Source organism: Scyliorhinus torazame, chromosome 9 (assembly GCF_047496885.1).
Source record: "Scyliorhinus torazame isolate Kashiwa2021f chromosome 9, sScyTor2.1, whole genome shotgun sequence".
Taxonomy (NCBI): Eukaryota; Metazoa; Chordata; class Chondrichthyes; order Carcharhiniformes; family Scyliorhinidae; genus Scyliorhinus; species Scyliorhinus torazame.
In genome coordinates this window covers 153,066,401-153,085,768 of record NC_092715.1, presented here as the reverse complement: position 1 = coordinate 153,085,768, position 19,368 = coordinate 153,066,401, and the positions used below count along the sequence as shown (strand labels likewise).

At 46.1% G+C, this 19,368-nt stretch overlaps 1 protein-coding gene across 10 annotated transcripts in view; it reads right to left on the bottom strand.

Moving 5' to 3' along the window:
• LOC140429529 (transducin-like enhancer protein 4) overlaps nucleotides 1-19,368 on the bottom strand; it is a 327,809-nt gene that overhangs the window by 114,941 nt on the left and 193,500 nt on the right. For 6 of the 10 annotated variants that reach the window (XM_072516642.1, XM_072516640.1, XM_072516644.1 and 3 more), the window contains 2 exons: nucleotides 11,999-12,182; nucleotides 8,217-8,233 (listed from right to left, as the gene is read on the bottom strand). In XM_072516642.1, the coding sequence (XP_072372743.1) occupies nucleotides 8,217-8,233; nucleotides 11,999-12,182 (201 nt within the window). The remainder of the gene's footprint in view (nucleotides 1-8,216; nucleotides 8,234-11,998; nucleotides 12,183-19,368) is intronic. The other 4 variants (XM_072516641.1, XM_072516643.1, XM_072516645.1 and 1 more) reach the window with 1 other exon arrangement.

The following is a 19,368-nucleotide window of genomic DNA, read 5'->3' as shown; positions in this document are numbered from 1 at the left end:
ATTTAATTAGAGATAAGGGGAAATGCTAATTGTTTGATCTAATTGTATTCAGCATTAAATTGTGTTCAGGTGGTGGGTATTAAGAGGTTATTCACCTGGGTGCTGATACAAACAGACAGACTGAAACTATGGCAATTGGGTTTGGAGGTGCATGTTCACAATATGTATTTCTGTAAATAAAAGCTTTTAAAGTGTGTAAAGATCGGGTTCCAGTTCTATCCTTCACAGCCTAGTTTTCTACATCAAAAGTGTATTAATCTTAAAGTACCTGTAACCCATTCTATCCACAGTCTTCCTGTTTTTCTTGCAAATGGATTAGATTGGATTTGTTTATTGTCACGTGTACCAAGGTACAGTGAAAAGTATTTTTCTGCGAGCAGCTCAACAGATCATGAAGTACATGGGACGAAAAGGGAATAAAAGAAAATACTTAAAAGGGCAACACAAGGAGTACAATGTAACTACATAAGCACTGGCATCGGATGAAGTATACAGGGTGCAGTGTTAATGAGGTCAGTCCATAAGAGGGTCATTTAGGAGTCTGGTGACAGCAGGGAAGAAGCTGTTTTTGAGTCTGTTCATGCGTATTCTCAGACTTCTGTATCTCCTGCCCAATGGAAGAAGTTGGAAGAGTGAGTAAGCCGAATGGGAGAGCTTCTTTGATTATGCTGCCCGCTTTCCCCAGGCAGAGGGAGGTGTAGATGGAGTCAATGGATGGGAGGCAGCTTTGTGTGATGGACTGGGCGGTGTTCACAACTCTCTGGAGTTTCTTGCGGTTCTGGGCCGAGCAGTTGCCATACCAGGCTGTGATGCAGTCAGATAGGATGCTTTCTATGGTGCATCTGTAAAAGTTTGTAAGGGCTAATGTGGACCTGCCGAATTTCCTTAGTTTCCTGAGGAAGTATAGGCGCTGTTGCGCTTTCTTGGTGGTAGCGCCGACATGGGTGGACCAGGACAGATTTTTGGAGATGTGCACCCCTAGGAATTTGAAACTGCTAACCATCTCCACCTTGGCCCCGTTGATGCTGACAGGGGTGTGTACAGTACTTTGATTCCTGAAGTCAATGACCAGCTCTTTAGTTTTTGTGGCATTGAGGGAGAGATTGTTGTCGCTGCACCACTCCACTAGGTTCCCTATCTCCCTCCTGTATTCTGACTCGTTGTTATTCAATATCCGGCCCATTATGGTCGTATCGTCAGCAAACTGGTAGATGGGAGTTGGAACAAAATTTTGCCACGCAGTTGTGTGTGTACGGGGAGTAGAGTAGGAGGCTAAGTACGCAGCCTTGCAGGGCCCTGGTATTGAGCACTATTGTGGAGGAGGTGTTATTGTTCATTCTTACTGATTGTGGTCTGTTGGTCAGAAAATCGAGGATCCAGTTGCAGAGTGGGGAGCCAAGTCCTAGGTTTTGGAGCTTTGATCTGAGCTTGGCTGGGATAATGGTGTTGAAGGCGGAGCTGTAGTCAATAAATAGGAGTCTGATGTAGGAGTAACGAGTATAAATTAAGTAAAAGTGGATCTGTTGGAGAGAGCTCACAGAGAGTCGCCTCGCTCCGGCGCCATCTTCTGATCAAAATTACGAATTAGGGGCGTCATTCTCCGACCCCCCGCCGGGTCGGAGAATGACCGTTGGCCGCCGTGAACCCCGCCCCCGCCGAAGTCTCCGGTACTGGAGATTGGGCGGGGGTGGGAATCGGGCCGCGCCGGTTGGCGGGACCCCCCGCTGGATTCTCCGGCCCGGATGGGCCGAAGTCCCGCCCAGGAATTGCCTGTCCCGCCGACGTAAATCAAACCTGGTATTTACCGGCGGGACCAGGCGGCGTGGGCGGGCTCCGGGGTCCTGGGGGGGGGGCGCGGGGTGATCTGGCCCCAGGGGGTGCCCCCACAGTGGCCTGGCCCGCGATCGGGGCCCACCGATCCGCGGACGGGCCTGTGCCATGGGGGTACTCTTTCCCTTCCGCCTCCGCTACGGCCTCCACCATGGCGGAGGCGGAAGAGACTCTCCCCACTGCGCATGCGCGGGAAACTGACAGCGGCCGCTGACGCTCCCGCGCATGCGCCGGGAAACTGACAGCGGCCGCTGACGCTCCCGCGCATGCGCCGCATTTCCGCGCCAGCTGGCGGGGCAACAAACGCCATTTCCGCCAGCTGGCGGGGCGGAAATCCCTCCGGCGTCGGCCTAGCCCCTCAATGTTGGGGCTAGGCCGCCAAAGATGCGGAGCATTCCGCACCTTTGGGCCGGCGCGATGCCCGTCTGATTGGCGCCGTCTTTGGCGCCAGTCGGCGGACATCCCGCCGTTGGGGGAGAATTTCGCCCCATGTCACTTAAAAACTAATTTACACATGATATAAGCATTTGAGGGATTTTGAACCATCACAAAAACATGATTTCCAGTATTGGAGATCATTCTATATTATTTAAATAGTGATCAAATTACCATCTAAAGAAAATACATGCATTAATAACATGAAACAGCCCAATTCTCATGAATCAACCACTCATTTTATGCCATCAATTATTTTGATACTCCAATTGTACTAAAACAACATTTTCAAAGCTGCATTTTAATCCACAAATCTGGTTGTGATAGTGGGAGGTCAATCATTTCAGTCCCAAGATATTACTGCAAGACCTCCTCAGGATCATATCCTCGGATCAACCACTTTCAGCTGTTTCATCAATAACCGTTCCTCCATCATAAGGTCACAAATAAGGGTGTTCGCTGATGATTGCAGTGTTACTTTCCATTCATGATTACCCAGATACTGAAGCAGTCGATGTCCATATGCAACATGACATGGATTACATTCCAACTTGGGCTGATAAGTTTCACGTAACAATCATACCACACAAGTGCCAGGCAATGACCATCTCTAATAGAAGAGAATTTAACCATCTCCCTGTAACATTCAATTGCATTACCAGCATTAAATTCCCCACTATGAACATCCTGGGGGTTACCATTGACCAGAAACTGAACTGGACTAGACACATAAACACTGTGGCTATGAGAACAGGTCAGAGACTGGGGATTCTGTGGCAAGTAACTCACTTCCTGACTTCCAAAGCCTGTCCACATCTAGAAGGCACAAATCAGGAGTGTGATGGGCAAGTGAAGAATATTCCAAGTGAATGTGGCTCCAATGACATTCAGGAAGCAAGGAGTCTGCTTGATTGGCACCTTATTCACCGATGTAAACATCCATTCTATCCGCCAACGACACACTGGCAGCAGATTGTGCAATATACCTGATACATGTCAGCTACCCATCAAGGCTGTTTTGAATGCACCTTCCAAACCCATGACCTCGACCATCTAGAAGGACAAGGGCAGCAGATATATGGGAACACCTATACCTGCAAGTCCCCCTCCATCAACCTGAATTACAACTGTATCACTGTTACTTCACTTGTCACTGCATCAAAATCCTGGAACTCCCTTCCTAAAAGTACTGTAGTGCAAATGTATCAGATGGATGCAGTGGTTCATGAAGGCGGCTCACTGCCACTTCTGAACAGCAACCATGTTGGGCAAGTGACACTCACATCCCATAAATGTCGAGCTGAGCAGTAAATTCTCCAGTCATTAAGAGTTCCCTTTCAACTACCAAAAATAGATGAACTGGTCATTCATATCATTGTTGTACCTGGAAAGGGGCTACTACATTTACCTATTTAACAAATACTTCATCTAAAATAAAGTCATGAAAATAGTTAATTGGTAATAAAGCACTTTGGGAGGCCTTGAAGACAGTGGTAAGTTGCTTCATGAATTCAATTTCTTTCTTTAACTATACTCACACTTTCATATGTCACCTCTCAAAGAAGCAGTCACACTTAGTTACTTTTGGGCAAACGCAGTCACTATCCGCTGCACCTGAAAAGCAGATCGCCGTGGCGCAGCGTGGCCGAAATAAGCCAGGAGACCCTGCTCCCGGGATCTACCCAACTCAAAAGCTTCATGCGAGCCCGCAGGGGATGCCCGCCAGGGGCATTGAGGTCCACAGGACTAGGTAAGCAGCTGGATGCCTCCACCTCAGATGTGCATCCTGGCGAGATACCTAGACACAGTGGTAGAGCTAGGACATTGAGAATCACTGAGGGCACCGGGGGAGGGGAGACGGGGTAGGTAGAGGGGGAGACTGCACCATCGGGAGAGTGGAGACCAGTGTTGAACAATAAACACCGTTGTGCACAACCAGCAGGAAGCCTCGGTCACTTTCGTCCGTAATGCATCACCACGTGATGAAATAAATTGAGGAGCACCAGCGCCCAGCTCTCTGGTTACCATCACTCCCCCGCCCTCGACAGTGTCCCGCTGACACAGTCCCAGCACCCTCGAGTGATGTGACACATACCCTGGGAGGGTAGGAAATGGGGGTGGTGGGTGGGTAAGGATGCGACAATGAACCAGGCCACGTGCTAGGTAAATCGGGCCAGTATGAGGGCTTCCCTGGTTTGCCGGACTAGCACCGCTGCCGCCTGTCCAGCAGCCTCTGGCTCGGCCTCATGTTCCTCTCCGGCCTTGTCTTCCAGCCCCTGCTGGTCTGGCGCCTCATCATCATCCTCATCCCCATCCCCATCCTCCTCCTTGGAGGTGGCCACATGTTCCTTGTCAATAAACTCCAGCTCATCGCCCCGCTGCTGTACAAGGTTGTGGAGGGCACAGCAGACCACAACAAAGCGGCCAACTCTCCAGGCGGTGTACTGAAGGGCACCTCCGGAGTGGTCGAGGCGTTGGAACCGCATCTTGAGGAGACCAATGTACCGTTCAATGATACCCCGGGTGGCTGCATGGACCTCTCTTGTATTGGGTCTCTGCTTCGGTCTCCCGCTTCTGTACTGGACCATTAACCAGGTCCTCAGCGGATTTTCCGCATTCCCCCAAGAGCCAGCAGTCCATCCTGGGGAGCTCCTTGAAGAGGGCAGGGATGACCGACTGCCTCAAGATGTCGTGGACGCTCCCTGGGAAGTATCACACACATGCATTATCTTTTAATTTAATAATCTTTATTGTCACAAGTAGGCTTACATTAACACTGCAATGAAGTTACTGTGAAAAGCCCCTAGTCACCACATTCTGCAGCCTGTTCAGGTACACAGAGGGAGAATTCAGAATGTCCAATTCACCTAACAAGCACATCTTTCGGGACTTGTGGGAGGAAATGGAGCACCCGGAGGAAACCCACGCAGACATGGGGAGAACGTGCAGACTCCACTCAGATAGTGGCGCACGCTAAGAATCGAACCTGGGACCCTGGTGCTGTGAAGCACAAGTGCTAACCACTGTGCTACCGTGCCGCCCATGCATCTGGTGGTTGCAGATGAGTTGAATGTTCAGGGAATTGAACCCCTTCCTGTTAATGTAGGGCACCCGCAGATGGCCCGGTGAGCACAGAGCAACATGCGTGGCATCTATGACCCCCCCCCCCCCCCCCTGCACTGGGGCATCCCGGCAATGGCGGTGAAGCCTGCTACCCGGGAAACTTGCTGGGCTTGGTCCATGTTAAACACGATATAGTAATTCTTCCGAGCATACAGGGAATTTGTGACCTGCCGGATAAACCTGTGGGCTGTGGCCTATGATATGCCACAGAGGTCCTTTCTTGAGCCCTGGAATGATCCCGAGGCGTAACTTTTCGGGGCTGCGTTGACCTTGATGGTCACCGGGAGCTGGTGTCCTCCTTCTCCACGTAGTATCACATCTGTGGGGATATGGCACAGGTGCCACACCGTCTCCATGTTGAGACGGTGCCTCTTGTGGCACGCACTGTCCGTCATCTGTTCAAAAGACCAGCGGTGCCTGCACAGCCTGAGTCGTCGTAGGACTCCCCCTCTGGGTCCCCGTAGGATTCCCCCTCTGGGTCCCTCCCTAGCCTGATGGGCGGCTGGGTCCTCAGGGTGTGTGGTGGGGTACGGCACATGGGCTGCCGCCTCGGGAATCTGCAGACGCTGCTGCCGCCGCCTTCTCCGGCAGCAGCACATAACACCAGCATCACTAGGGCAACCTCTGCTTCCAAAATCCCTGTCATTGTATTCAATATCAGTAAAGAGGTGGGAGAGGGTGTTAGACTGACAAACAGCGGTGGCGTCCATCCCAGGACACTCCAATCCCCCAGTGATTTCCCCCCCCCCCACCCACCACTTGCCCCTTCCCACGCACCCCCGACCGCAGAAGGCCCCCCTCACAGACCCTGTACCCCGGGCACCCACTCACAATGTCAACTGGACCGCACGCTGGTTCCCTCCCCATGCACTCACCCTCCCTCTGGCGGTGAGCCTGTACCCCGGAGCTGTGTCCCATCCCCTGGGTGATCGGATGTTGGTTGCTGCGCGTATGGTATTGCCTCCCGCAGTATGCTGGCACAGTGTCCAGGCATCAAGGCGTGATTGAGATGCTAAGCAATGACTCCCACATGCTACATGGCCTGCCCACCCATGGGAATACACTTGGGTTGTGTGAAGTGCTAAACTAATCATGATTACTAATTCCCTATTAGCAATAACCTTCAACAGCACGGCCAGAGGCCTCAGCAGTCTTGGGGGTTAGGTGTGGTCGTTGGGGCATATGGGCAGGGACAAGGGTTGCCCCAGGAACAGGTACACATGATCCAGGGGTTGGCATAGTGGTGCAGTGAGCAGTTGCCCCAGGTTCCCCATCCGCCCCTCCCAGGGCCCCTCTCATGGCGGCTCACCCCTACGGAGGTTCCACCACCCTCAGCAGAGGATCCCCTATCCCTCGCCGAGCACAGGGGCAGGACGCCCAGTGCCCCCGGGCTCTTTGCCTGCGTGCATAGATGGCTACTCACCTCCCCATAGAAGCCCTTTCACCAGGTTCACGTTTTTGAAAACTATTAATTTTGCAATGGGAGAGTTCCGGTTACATCGCAATCTGTTCAGCGCCTGGCGCAGACCTTGGGCTGGACTCTCTGTTTCTGTGGCTAAGTGCCGGCTTGAACGGAGAATTCATGGAGGTTTACGACCAAAAAAATCAGCGCTACCCCTCACCGATTGCAGGACGTGTAAGGGGCTAACAGAGACACCGGGTTAAACCCGCGCCGAAAACGGCTGAAGAATGGCCAGGTCCCTGGCCGTGCATACGCACAGCTGACGACCTGCAGCGGTTGCGCCGTACAACATGGTGCCAGCCCTGCGTGGCCCTAAGCCGCCATCCGCGACCCCACTGGCCGCCCTCCACCAATCTCCCCAGCCCTCACGGAAGACCCCCCAGGCCAGTGGCACGGATCCCGGCCAAGTGTGGCAGCGCTGGACACAGCCGTCAGCCATCACGCCGGGTTCCCGACGCTGAGACCACACGGGAACTCGGCCCATCAGGAGCGGTGCATTGTGGGAGGGCCTGCTGATGAAATGCCAACACCGTTGCAACGGCATGCACTGCACAAAGTAATTACGCCATTTCCAAGGTGGCCGAGCATGGCTGACTGGCATCAAACTGGCGCTGGCCCCGATTTGGGCGTCGGAGTCAATTCTCTGCCCGATTGCCGATTATGATATCCGCGTCGGGCAACGGAGAATCCAGCCCCTTGTTTTGGCCTCTCCTGCTGTTCACCGGCCTCGATTTGCTTGAGCGGGAGCGTAACAAGGCCCGAAGATTGCGCCCTACGTATTATTTGATAGCAGTGGGCAACTCGCCGGTAGGGCATGCAAGAAAATCCCTGCAAAAACCGCCAGAAATTAACTTAGAAATTTTTCCATTAAATTCCGCCCAGAATAAAGTAGCTTTAGGTGTTTTTGCGGTGCGTCATTGGCAGCAACTGCTCAACACTCTCCCTCCACTGGCACATTAAAACCTAAGAAGGGTTAAGTGCACATCTTCCACAATGTTAAACTTCCCCAGTTCCCATGGTCCAACCTCAAAGGCATGAAGAACAAGAACCTATTTCCCATTCACATTAACATGGGCCAACAGTGTGGTGGTACATTAAAAACAAAAGAGTTGGTGCTATGTGATCATGAATTTCCCATTGAGGAACCATCAGTTTCTTGAAACTTCACCTTACATAAAACTGTCTATAGGCACTGTTTTAAAGTTAATGTTTATAATTCTGCTGACCAAAGCATTCTTGTTACATATAATACAATGGCAATATCAGAAGATATAGGAAGATATAATGAAAACGGCAGAAGCGAGGTGTCATCAACAGATCTTATTTTTTAATCAGTTTTGTAGAATAAAATATAGTTGAAACTTACCTTTACTGAGTCTCTGTCTGTTCTCACGGAAGCCACATCAATAAAAATGAACGAGGTTGCAAGGCGGTACAGATCAAGGAAAAATTGTAGGTTGGAAAGGATGGGGAGGGGTTGGAGTAAAAACAAGCAACTGTTATCATCATCATCATTTTGTGCCATTCACTAGCTACCTGACAATAATCAGTTTACACCAATGTGAGCCCAGAACCAACTTCCAGGTGGTGCAGTGTAAATAAATATTCGGTCTGATTCTTGTGTTAAATACCTCATTTAACCAAACATAGTATAACTCAAAAATAGAGCTGGGGGTTGAGGAGGGGTGATAAAATCTGTAGCTTCTCCCATCCTCCCCGGTATACGGGATGAGATTTTGACTCATTCAAAACCCATCCACCTGCAGTGTTAAAATTGGGCCCACAATTGTTATTTGCAAATTCCATAAGAAGTATAAGTAATGCAATACTATCAAACTTGTGACAGGGCAGACAAGGCTACTACAGTATTGTAGATGGCAATGTTCCCTCGAGCTTCATAGATGTGCAATTATGCGGAAATCCTGTTCCAACAAACCAAGATACAAATGGGTTATGCAAAACAGTGGTTCCTTTAAGTCATGTGCATGCATAGTCAAGCAGTGATCTTAAAGGAGCCATGGAGTGCAACAAATGGATGTGCACAGCAAAAGGGAAATAAAGGGAACAATGGTAAAGGGTAAAGGTAAAGATATTTTGTACTACTGCACAATCTGCAAGTGTGTTTTTTTTAATCTAATAAGAATTTGTAAAACCTACAAATGGGCATGGTTTTGCTTTTTGTGATTCCACTAAATTTGTGGTTTTGAATGTCAAACAACACAATAACCACATTTTTGTAAACCATTTGGGTCCTGCTAGCAAGCATGAGCATGGCATTATATCTACTAAGCATGTTGAAGCAAGAGGAAGACATAGTGTAATGATATGTACGTGCAGTTATTAATTTGTCTTCTGACTAATACTCTCAACATAAACCTATTGAAGTCAATCCAAATACAGTTGTAGACACTTCACTGAAGCATTGCATCATTTTCATGAATCAACAGAACAACTTGATATGCAAGAAATCATACCTTGTACTTAAAATGTTACAGACTGTTACATTTTTTCAAGTTTCCTGAACAATTGTTAGCTGTTAAACCAATCCTTGTATCTATATCTATGGGTTAATAAAGAAAGCAGGCCGGTAACTCCACAATCATACACTACAACGTTATTTCCAATCAAAGCACTTTTGAAAGTGAATCAGTTTCATTACTAACTGGCATACATAACAATAATGAATCAAACTAAGCAGATCCTTCCAGTGCCTCATACTGGACAATTATGGCAAATGTGAACAGTTTTCGTACAAAGAATAGAATGAGCACGTTCAGCACATCTGTAGACCACGATCGGTAGACGCGATGCAAGTGCCACTTTTGGGAATCATCGAGTTTCACCATTGGCAACTTTTTCTGTCAAATTCCCCTAAAAGCGTCTCCAGGATTATTTTGATGTCTTCCTGGAGCATGAACATTAGGTTATTTACACTATCTTCAATAGTTTCCTTCCCATCAGAGGCAACGATGTTGGCTAAAGAGGCTGTGAAATTGCTTTAACGTGGCAAATCTGGTGCTTCATTGTGGTTATGGGCAACATAAGTGCTCTGGCTATTAAAAAAAACCTATTATTTTGCACAATAACAAGATAAGGAGGTTGAACAGAAAACTTTTTTTACATGTGTTTTCAAATGTTCATCTGAAAAAAAATAAACATGCCTTATTTTAGTTATAGAATTCTCTCTCAATTTATCTGGAGGAATTGTAGATTGACTAATCTAATCAATTTGTAGTGTTTTATTCATGGTTCATCCAATCTACATGAATATACACGAATCCTCCTCTTTGGCATTAACTAGTACTGTATTCCCGCTCTTTGAGATAAGGTTGGCTATGATGTGCAACACTGAATATAATGCAATTGCTTTCTAGTTGGAAAACAAGCGATACTGATGGTAAAATTGCATGGCTGAAAATAAATTACCTCGGCTACCTTAGTCAAAAAACCTACAATTTGTATTTTTAACCATAGAATTACAGAATTACACAAAACAAGAAAGCACAAAAAAAAGCTTCCTCCCATCCTTCCTTATCTCAGCATGACCCTCCATTCCCTTCTCCGTCAAATGCTTATCCAGTTTTCCCTTAAACACATCTATACTATTCACCTCAAGTGCTCCCGGTGTAGAGTTCCACATTCTCATTACTCTCTGGGTGAAGAAATTGCTTAGATTTCTTGATGATTATTTTATATTGATGGTCTCAAGTGTTGCTTTATTTTATACTTACTCAAATGCTTTTTCAAGACGACCTTTCATATTTTGGACGCCTTTAATAAAATAATGTATTACAACTTCAAAAAGTTAGTTCTTAACCTTAAGAACTGCAGTGAAAAAATGAGATGTGTTGCAAAAATCAGGTTAATAGTTCATGTTTTAAATTACAGTTTTAGGAATTAAGGTTTTAAATGTAAGATAAACTGAAAAGCCCGGTTAAAGAACTGATAAACAACCCTGATGCAAAGACATATTAAATAAACCAAGGTTTAATTAACCTGTTTATTTTGCAGGGACAGAGTTGATAGTGAAAAAAAATTAAACAATGGGTGACCCATTTCTGGACCTCTGGGTGGAACCAGGTTGTCTATCATAAAAGGACCTAACAGAAAGAAATTATGCAAAAGAGGTTTGTAAAACTCCATTTTAGATAAATTATTCAGATGGGTTGGAGATTCAAAGAGTTGTGTTGAAGATGAAATCATTTGTTTATGTTTCTGTTATAGACCATTACAGATCATGGCACACTATTATAGAGACAAGCTGTGAGGGTAGAAGATATATTATGCAAAATAACTTGTATATGTTTTCTGACAGGAGCAAGGAGTTCAATTTGGATTTTGTGCGGAAAATGTAACTGAAAGATTTGCTCTAACTTGCCTCTAAATCTACAATGACCTGCTGGGTATCTGCCGGCAACAAGACCTGGGGCATCCATAGTCATGAGTTCTGTAAGGAAAAGGTGAAAGTTGTGTAGCCAAAAATCGACAAGGAGGGTCCCGTAGAATTTTAACTAATAGGATAGCTGGAAACTGGGGAGAGTTAAAGTGAATTCCAGCCGGCTTCTGGCATACCTTTTGGGTAGGTCCCTAAAAACGTGAATGAACTTTCAAGACTGTTGTAATGTACAAAGGAATTCTTGGGGGTAGGAGCGGGAGTAAAAGATAGAACTGGGGGTAGGAGCGGGAGTAAAAGATAGAACTGAGTTCATAGCATAAATAATTATAAACTATAGTGTTAAGTATACAGTGTTTGCTTTGCATAACTTGTAAATACAGTAAAGTTTGTTTTTGTTTAAAAAACATGCAATCTGGTGTTGTAGTTCTGTTGGTTGATTGTTGGGTGTACAAATTTCTCTTTAAATGCTATCAGTCTCTAACAGAAGGGAAAGAATCAGTTTCAATTGAAATATTTATAAACAAAGTTGTTAGATTTATATTAGGCAAGGATACTAAGGGAACAGAACTAAGGCAAATAGATAGATTTAAGATCCAGATTGGTCATGATTTAACTGGATGGTAGAACTGGCCTGAGAGACTGAATGGTCTACTCCTGTTCCTATGTTCCGATAGAAAGAAAAGATTAGCAACTAAGCTCCCATTTCTAAATCACCAGTTTTAAATCAATTGCAATTTTCAAGCATTCTTTACCTCTTTGGTGGTCTGTGTCATGGTGTTTTTTCTCATCCTTCATTGCACTTGATAATGCCAATAGTCCTGCACTGCTTCCAACTGATGGGATTCCTGGGGGTTGGAGTCCAGACGGGTGTGGGGTGAGAGGTATTGGAAGTGCATGACCATGGGATAGATGTTGGGCCTGTAGCTGTTGCTGCTGCTGTGGAAAAATTAAGTTGTATGAACATAATGTATGAAGAAAGTAGGTAAAGCACAAGAAATTGGAAAAAGTACATCAATTCACTTGCATAATTACTAAAAATGCATGTGTGCAATTAAAGCAGTAATATCTTTATGACTGGAATTCCCATTTTCTTACAGACTCAGGCCCAGTACTTCCGGTGAGGGGGAAACCCCTGAAAAGGCCGAAGACATAGAAGTCGTGTCAAATTTAATGGGAGGAAATTATTTTTTTTCCCTTTTACCATCCAGCTGCCAGCAAATTCAAGAGGTTGGTGGGCTGACAGACAAGAAAACCAATGGCAAGAGGCCATAGCCAAAAACCATTGCGAGCAGTCCTCAGCAACTGGGACGTGAGTGTCAGAGAGCAGGGCTTAGTTGGGGCCACACAGAGTACAGTGTGGGGGAGAAATAACTTGGGAGCGAGAGACTGGGATGCAATAGGACAGGGAAGAAGAGAGAGCAATCAGAAGGAAGGGAGCGAGAGATTCTATTGGAGAGGTCACTGATGACAGTGGGTTTGGCAAGCATAGCGATAAGCCAAGATCAGCAAAGGCGAGACTAAAGACTATCAGGCCAGTGGAGAACTCCTGCTTCACTTGATCCGAAAGGAGAGCTGTAAAAGACACTAAAATTCCTAAGCCGGCAGCTCTCACCCCTCTGTCAAATTTTCTGAGCCCTTGGAGCCCATGCAGCAACAAGAACATTTAAATTGGGTTGCCAATTGCATGGTGGAAGCGTTGATTTAACTATGTTGATTAAGTATTCAATAAAAATGACAAGGGCACATACATAGCAGGTTCGGAGTGCTTTCCCGGATTCAAATTATTGCCCCGAACTTCTCCTGCCCATTTTCGGGGCGATTTAATAGTGAGGCCTAAATATCCATGTACAAGTATTCCTTGCATGCAGACATTGCATGTTGTTTGTGGCAATATAAAAACCCTTCACACTGCATCTGCAATTTTGAATCACTATTTTTTTTTAAACATACCATACAATTGAAGCTGGACTACTGTAGCTAGACTACTATTTTTGTTTAATAATTAATTGAAAGTTGGGGGTGATAAATGCGTTTTTAATGATCCAATACCTAAATCCACAGATACATTATCACCCAAACAGATCCAACTCAGCCAAAAGCAGATGTTCATCAAAGTAAATGGAAGGCAGTTTAGCAAAGAACCTGAAGGTATGGCGTGATTCTCCCACCGCATTGCACCCGGCATCCGTCCCATACATCGTGTGCATAGTGGGTGAGGCCAAAAACAGGTTTTGCACCTGGCAATGTCGAGGACAGGGTGTGCATCACACCTGATCCACGGCGTGATCTGGATAAGCATATAATGGCTCACTTCAAAATGTGAGTCTCCCGACTCCCGGTTATTCAGCAGCCGCACCGGCCATGCCTCACGGCGGCACAAATCAGTACTGGTCTCCAAAACAGAGACTGGACATGATGGCCATGCCACGGGGCTAGGAGGCCATTGGAGCCCCTGGGTGGTCGAGGAGAGGGCAGGGCAGTGCCCCTGGCACCCTGGCAGTGTCAACCTGACAATGCAGGGGTGCCGGGTTGGCACTGGCCGGGTGACGGAGCAGTGCGCAGATGCCAGGTTGGTACTGCCAAGAGACAGAGCCTGAGGGAAACCATGCCCATGAAAGTGGGGTGAAGGACGTTATGAATGGGGGGGGGGGGGGGCCTTAAAGGTGGGGGACCCTCAGTATCCCATAGTGGGGTATGCTCACTTTGTGGGGGGGGGGGGGGTTGTCGGGGATAGGGAAAGGTCATACCTTAGCACTCCCACTGGCACCCGAACACCTTGGCACTGTTAGCATGGCACCCTGCGTTGCCCCAATGCCTACAAGTATAGCTGAGCATGGGTTGGGTCACTCTCATGCCTGGGTGGTGGTCACGCAGACGTTTAGTGATGGGGGTGGGGTTACCTCGAGGTTGGGGCGTGTTGCCCATGTCTACGGGGGGAGTCGCAATGTCCACTGAAGTGGGAGGGGGGGGGGGGGGAAAAGAGACCCTCAACCTCACTTTGAGATCTGGGTACTATTTAAAAATGGCACCACCATCTCTGAGGAGCCAGTCTTGCATGATACTTTAGCTCCCGACTACAGAAAAAAATTTAAAGTGTGGGATTTTCCATTGAGAAACTCCGCAAGCTCCAAACTAAATGACTAAGTATGGGTGAATACCGGTCTAGATTACGCCCAAATTATAGGCGGGAACCACCTTGTCAAACCTGCCCAAAATGACATTTAGGGCGTGTTTTAACCACAGTGTTGCGCCCAGATGAATCCCGAGAGAGCCCAGAATTGGGCGCCGTGCCAGGCACGGACTGATGTGAGTCACCTGATTTGCTCCACCCTGCGCAATCTGCGAGAGCGTAGTTCAGGTAATGATATTTAAATGAGCCGCATACTCGGATGCCACTTTCACCCGGTGCCCAGGAGTCAACGGCCGCGCCTGCGTGATCTCAAATGGGCACCGTTTAGCTCAGGCGTGATGGCACTTCGGGGCATCTCTTTGACCTTTAGAGACCCCCAGGTTGTCGGGGATAGGGAAAGGTCATACCTTAGCACTCCCACTGGCACCCGAACACCTTGGCACTGTTAGCATGGCAGTGCCAGCCTGGCACCCTGGTGGTGGTACCCTGGTAATGCCACCCTGCTCAGCTCACCAATGTAAGAAAAGAGCCTAAATGTGGTCTTCCCGAAGCCCCCAAAAATCGGCAAAGTGCCAGTCAATAGAGGGATGAATCTCGGCGCTGCAGCTGCCGAGAAACACCCCACCAGACACCCCCAAAACGGACTTTAAATTATTTCTGCTGAGTCAAGCCCCAAGTCATATTTTGGGTGAATTTCACTCTATACTTGCAACAAGTTAAATAACTCAAAAATGTAAAATCTAGCGCAGCATGGTGGGTACGCTATATATTCTTTTTCCCAGCCTTATAAACATTTATAACATTTTTAATTTCAATTTCCATTGCTAAGCTAGAAGACACATGGATCGTGGGAGACTGATTTGGATTTGTAATTCATGTAACCAGTGTAAAATTGTAGGATTGTGAGAAACACTGCAGTTTTAAAAGCACCAAAAGACTCAGATTAAAAAGGAAAAGATTTCAAATTTAATTTAAAAAATGCAAGCAGTTTGTCATGCAAATAACAGCACAAACTAAAAATAAAGGGCTATTCCAGTAAATTTGAGTCAAATACTCATATGACATGCTGAAAAGGATTCCAGTAATATGAAATTCAAAGAACTCCAAATGAAGCAAAAGACACATTACTGAAGGGAGTCTTAAGATACTGACAAAAATAGGCCTCAATCCCCCACCTCCGAAAGCAAATTTGCTAAAGAAATGGGCAGTTATTACAAAATCCACCTTCTCAACATTCACTGCATAAGAGAACAGTGAATAGTGAATTAAATTACCAGAAAGGAACATGACTGCGGCTACTATTTAAAGCCCTCAGAGTGTCCTTAGCAGTACTTCAGCAAATTACCAAAGAAAATCTGATGTAACCGAGGTTCAGGTCCTTAGGCTTGCTCAATAATGCTGAAATAATTGCGTACTCTGTGCACGTTTAGTGCTGCTCAAATAAAAGCTAGAGGCCTGCCCTTGTACTCTTTGCTGCCCGGTGAGTCTATGTTGTGACAGGTTTATTTGAGTGGGACTATGATGCATGCACCAGTAACTGCATTGACAAGAGTTTAAAGTCTGTTTTACCAGTACACTGGCAACATATAGAAAAGCCCTCAAGAGGTTAGTATTTGAGCGCTTGACCTCAGTCAGAACAGTATCAAGCTCTGTGGTGTACTAACAATTGGTGGGCAGATAGTTGGCTGATGTTGTTGGGTGAGGAAGGGGGGTAATAAAATATAATCAAAATTAGTTTGTGCATTACTCAAGATATCAAAAGGCCTGAATATCAAATATATTAGGATTCTTTAGTCAACATTAGGATTACAATACACTTGTACATTTAAGCAAATTTGACTACATATTAAAAATCAATCTTCAATATTAGCTTTAGTACATTAGCTTCAATGAGCTGTAGTATAATTTAATTTAGTTGAAAATGTGACTATTTATTTCACTGGAACAAACTGCAATAATTATTTCTTCAACAAGATATACGAGGTAAAAACGATGTTTATATCTAGACATTAAATCTAAGGGAATATTGGCCCAGAATTTGCTGTCAACGATGAAGCAATGGCATTCGCCATTGATTTCACAGAAAGGTGTCCACAAAGATCCAGTGATCTCTGTGGCCTGGACTTTCCCTTTTCAATAGTTGCTTAAATCTAGCACCCAGTCAAGAGTGTGCAATAACAGCAATGTCAGTAAGCAGCAGAAGGAACAATCCTATTGAAAGATTATCACAGACAGTAAACCAGGGAGTTTAAAGCATTGAATCGCTTTATTTTAATTTTAAATTTCAGATAGCAAAATAATTATGATTAGTTTAATTTCTAACCTCAATCCAACAATAAACCATAAGACATAGAAGCAGAATTAGGCTACATGGCCCATCGAGGCTGCTCCGCCATTCAATCATGACTGATATTTTTTTCATCCCCATACTCCTGCCTTCTCCCCATAACCCCTGCACTCCTTTTTAAATCAAGAACCTATCTATCTCTGTCTTAAAGACACTCAGTGATTTGGCCTCCACAGCTTCTGTGGCAAAGAGTTCCACAGAATCACGATCCTTTGGCTGAAGAAATTTCTCCTCATCTCTTTTTTAAAGGATCGTCCCTATAGTCTGAGATTGTGTCCTCTGCTTCTATTTTTTCCTACAAGTGGAAACATCCTTTCCATGTCCACTCTATCCAGGCCTTGCAGTATCCTGTAAGTTTCAATAAGATCCCCCCTCATCCTTCTAAACTCCAATGCGTACAGACCCAGAGTCCTCAACCGTTCCTCATACGACAAGCTCTTCATTCCAGGGATCATTTTTGTGAACCTCCTCTAGACCCATTCCAAGGCCAGCACATCTTTCCTTAGATACGGGGCCCAAAATTGCTCACAATACTCCAAATGGGGTCTGACCGGAGACTTATACAGCCTCAGAAGTACATCCCTGATCTTGTATTCTAGCCCTCTTGACATGAATGCTAACGATGCATTTGCCTTCCTAAATGTTGACATAACCTGCACGTGGACCTTAAGAGAATCGTGAACAAGGACTCCCAAGTCCCTTTGTGCTTCTGATTTCCTAAGCATCTTCCCAGTGAGAAAATAGTCTATGCCTCCATTTCTCCTTCCAAACCTCACACTTTTCTGACATTGTATTCCATCTGCCACTTCTTTGCCCACTAACCTAGCCTGTCCAAGTCCTTCTGCAGCCCACCTGCTTCCTCAATACTACCTGCCCCTCTACAGATCTTTGTATCATCTGCAAACTTAGCAACAGTGCCTTCAGTTCCTTCTTCCTGATCATTAATTTATATTGTGAAAAGTTGTGGTCCCAGCACCGACCCTTGAGGTACACCACTCGTCACCGGCTGCCATCCTGAAAAAGACCCCTTTATTCCCCAGTCTCTGCCTTCTGCCAGTCAGTCAATCCTCCATCCATGCCAGGATCTTACCCTTAACACCACTGGGCTCTTAACAGATTTAACAATCTCCTATGCGGCGTCTTGTCAAAGGCCTTATGGAAATCTAAATAAATCACGTTCACTGGTTCTCCTTTGTCTAACTTCCATGTTACCTCCTCAAAGAACTCTAACAGATTTGTCAGACACGACCTGCCTTTGACAAAGCCGTGCTGACTCAGTTCTATTTTATCATGCACTTCCAAGTACTCTGCGATCTTATCTTTAATAATGGACTCTAAAATCTTACCAATGACCGGAGTCAGGCTAACCGGCCTATAATTTCCCGTCTTCTGCCTCCCTCCCTTCTTAAACAGTGGTGTTACATTAGCCACTTTCCAGTCCTCTGGGACCCTTCCTGCCTCCAGTCATTCCTGAAAGATCACCACCAATGCCTCCACAATCTCCTCAGCTGTCTCTTTCAGAATCCTGGGGTGTAGTCCATTGGGTCCAAGTGACTTATCCACCTTCAGATCTTTCAGTTTCCCCAGAACCTTCTCCATAGTGATGGCCACTACACTCACCTCTACCCCCTGCTTCTCCTGGAGCTCTGGCATCCGACTGGTGTCTTCCACCATGAAGATTGATGCAAAGTAACTATTCAGTTCATCTGTCATTTCTTTGTTTCCTATTATTACTTCTCCAGCCATGTTTTCCAATGGTCCAATGTCTATTTTATATTACTAGCTAGCTTGCACTCATATTTCATCTTCTCTCCCCTTATTGTTTTTTTTAGTTGTCCTTGCTCGCTTTTAAAGGCTTCCCAATCCTCTGGCTTCTCACTATTCCTCGTCACCTTGTATGCCTTTTTTGCTTTTATGCGGTCTTTGACTTCCCTCGTCAACCATGGATGCCTTGTCCTCCCCTTTTCATGTTTCCTCCTCCTTGGGATGAATTTCTGCTGTACCCCCTGAATAACCCCCAAAATCTCCTGCTGTTCCGCTGTCTTCCCTGCTAGGCTCCTTTTCCAATCAACTCTGGCCAGCTCCTCCCTTTACAACTTTAAAAATAAATGTGTCCTTTTAAAAATATGAGGTGGGATTCTCCATCCCACCAGACCCGTTTTCTGGCTCAACGTGCACCCACCGGCAGCGGGATCTTCCGTCCTGGCAGCCGGCCAATGGGGTTTCCCACTGTGGTCACCCTCACGCCGTCGGGAAATCAGCAGGCGTGAGTGCGCTGCCAGCAAAGCAGAGGATCCAGCTGATGGAGAATCCTACCCATGGATTATCATAGTGACAAAAATAGACTTTCCACAATACAAAACCAATTTTTCAAAGCTGGCTAAAGTGTTTAGCAGTAATGAACTTAACACACCATTGAAAACCAAATTCTACCTCATTCAACAAGGTGCAACTTTTTCCAAGGGTTTTTACAATGAGGCAAACAGCACAAGAGTGGAAGTTCTCATCAGTTCACAGATTTTCCATTAATTGTAACCTGGGCTGTCTCAATGGTGCACTCTCCAGAGTAGAATCATTAACAGCTACATCGGAGTGACTGCGCAATTCTGTGGAAATGCAGACAACTGAAGTTGTGGTTGGTTTCA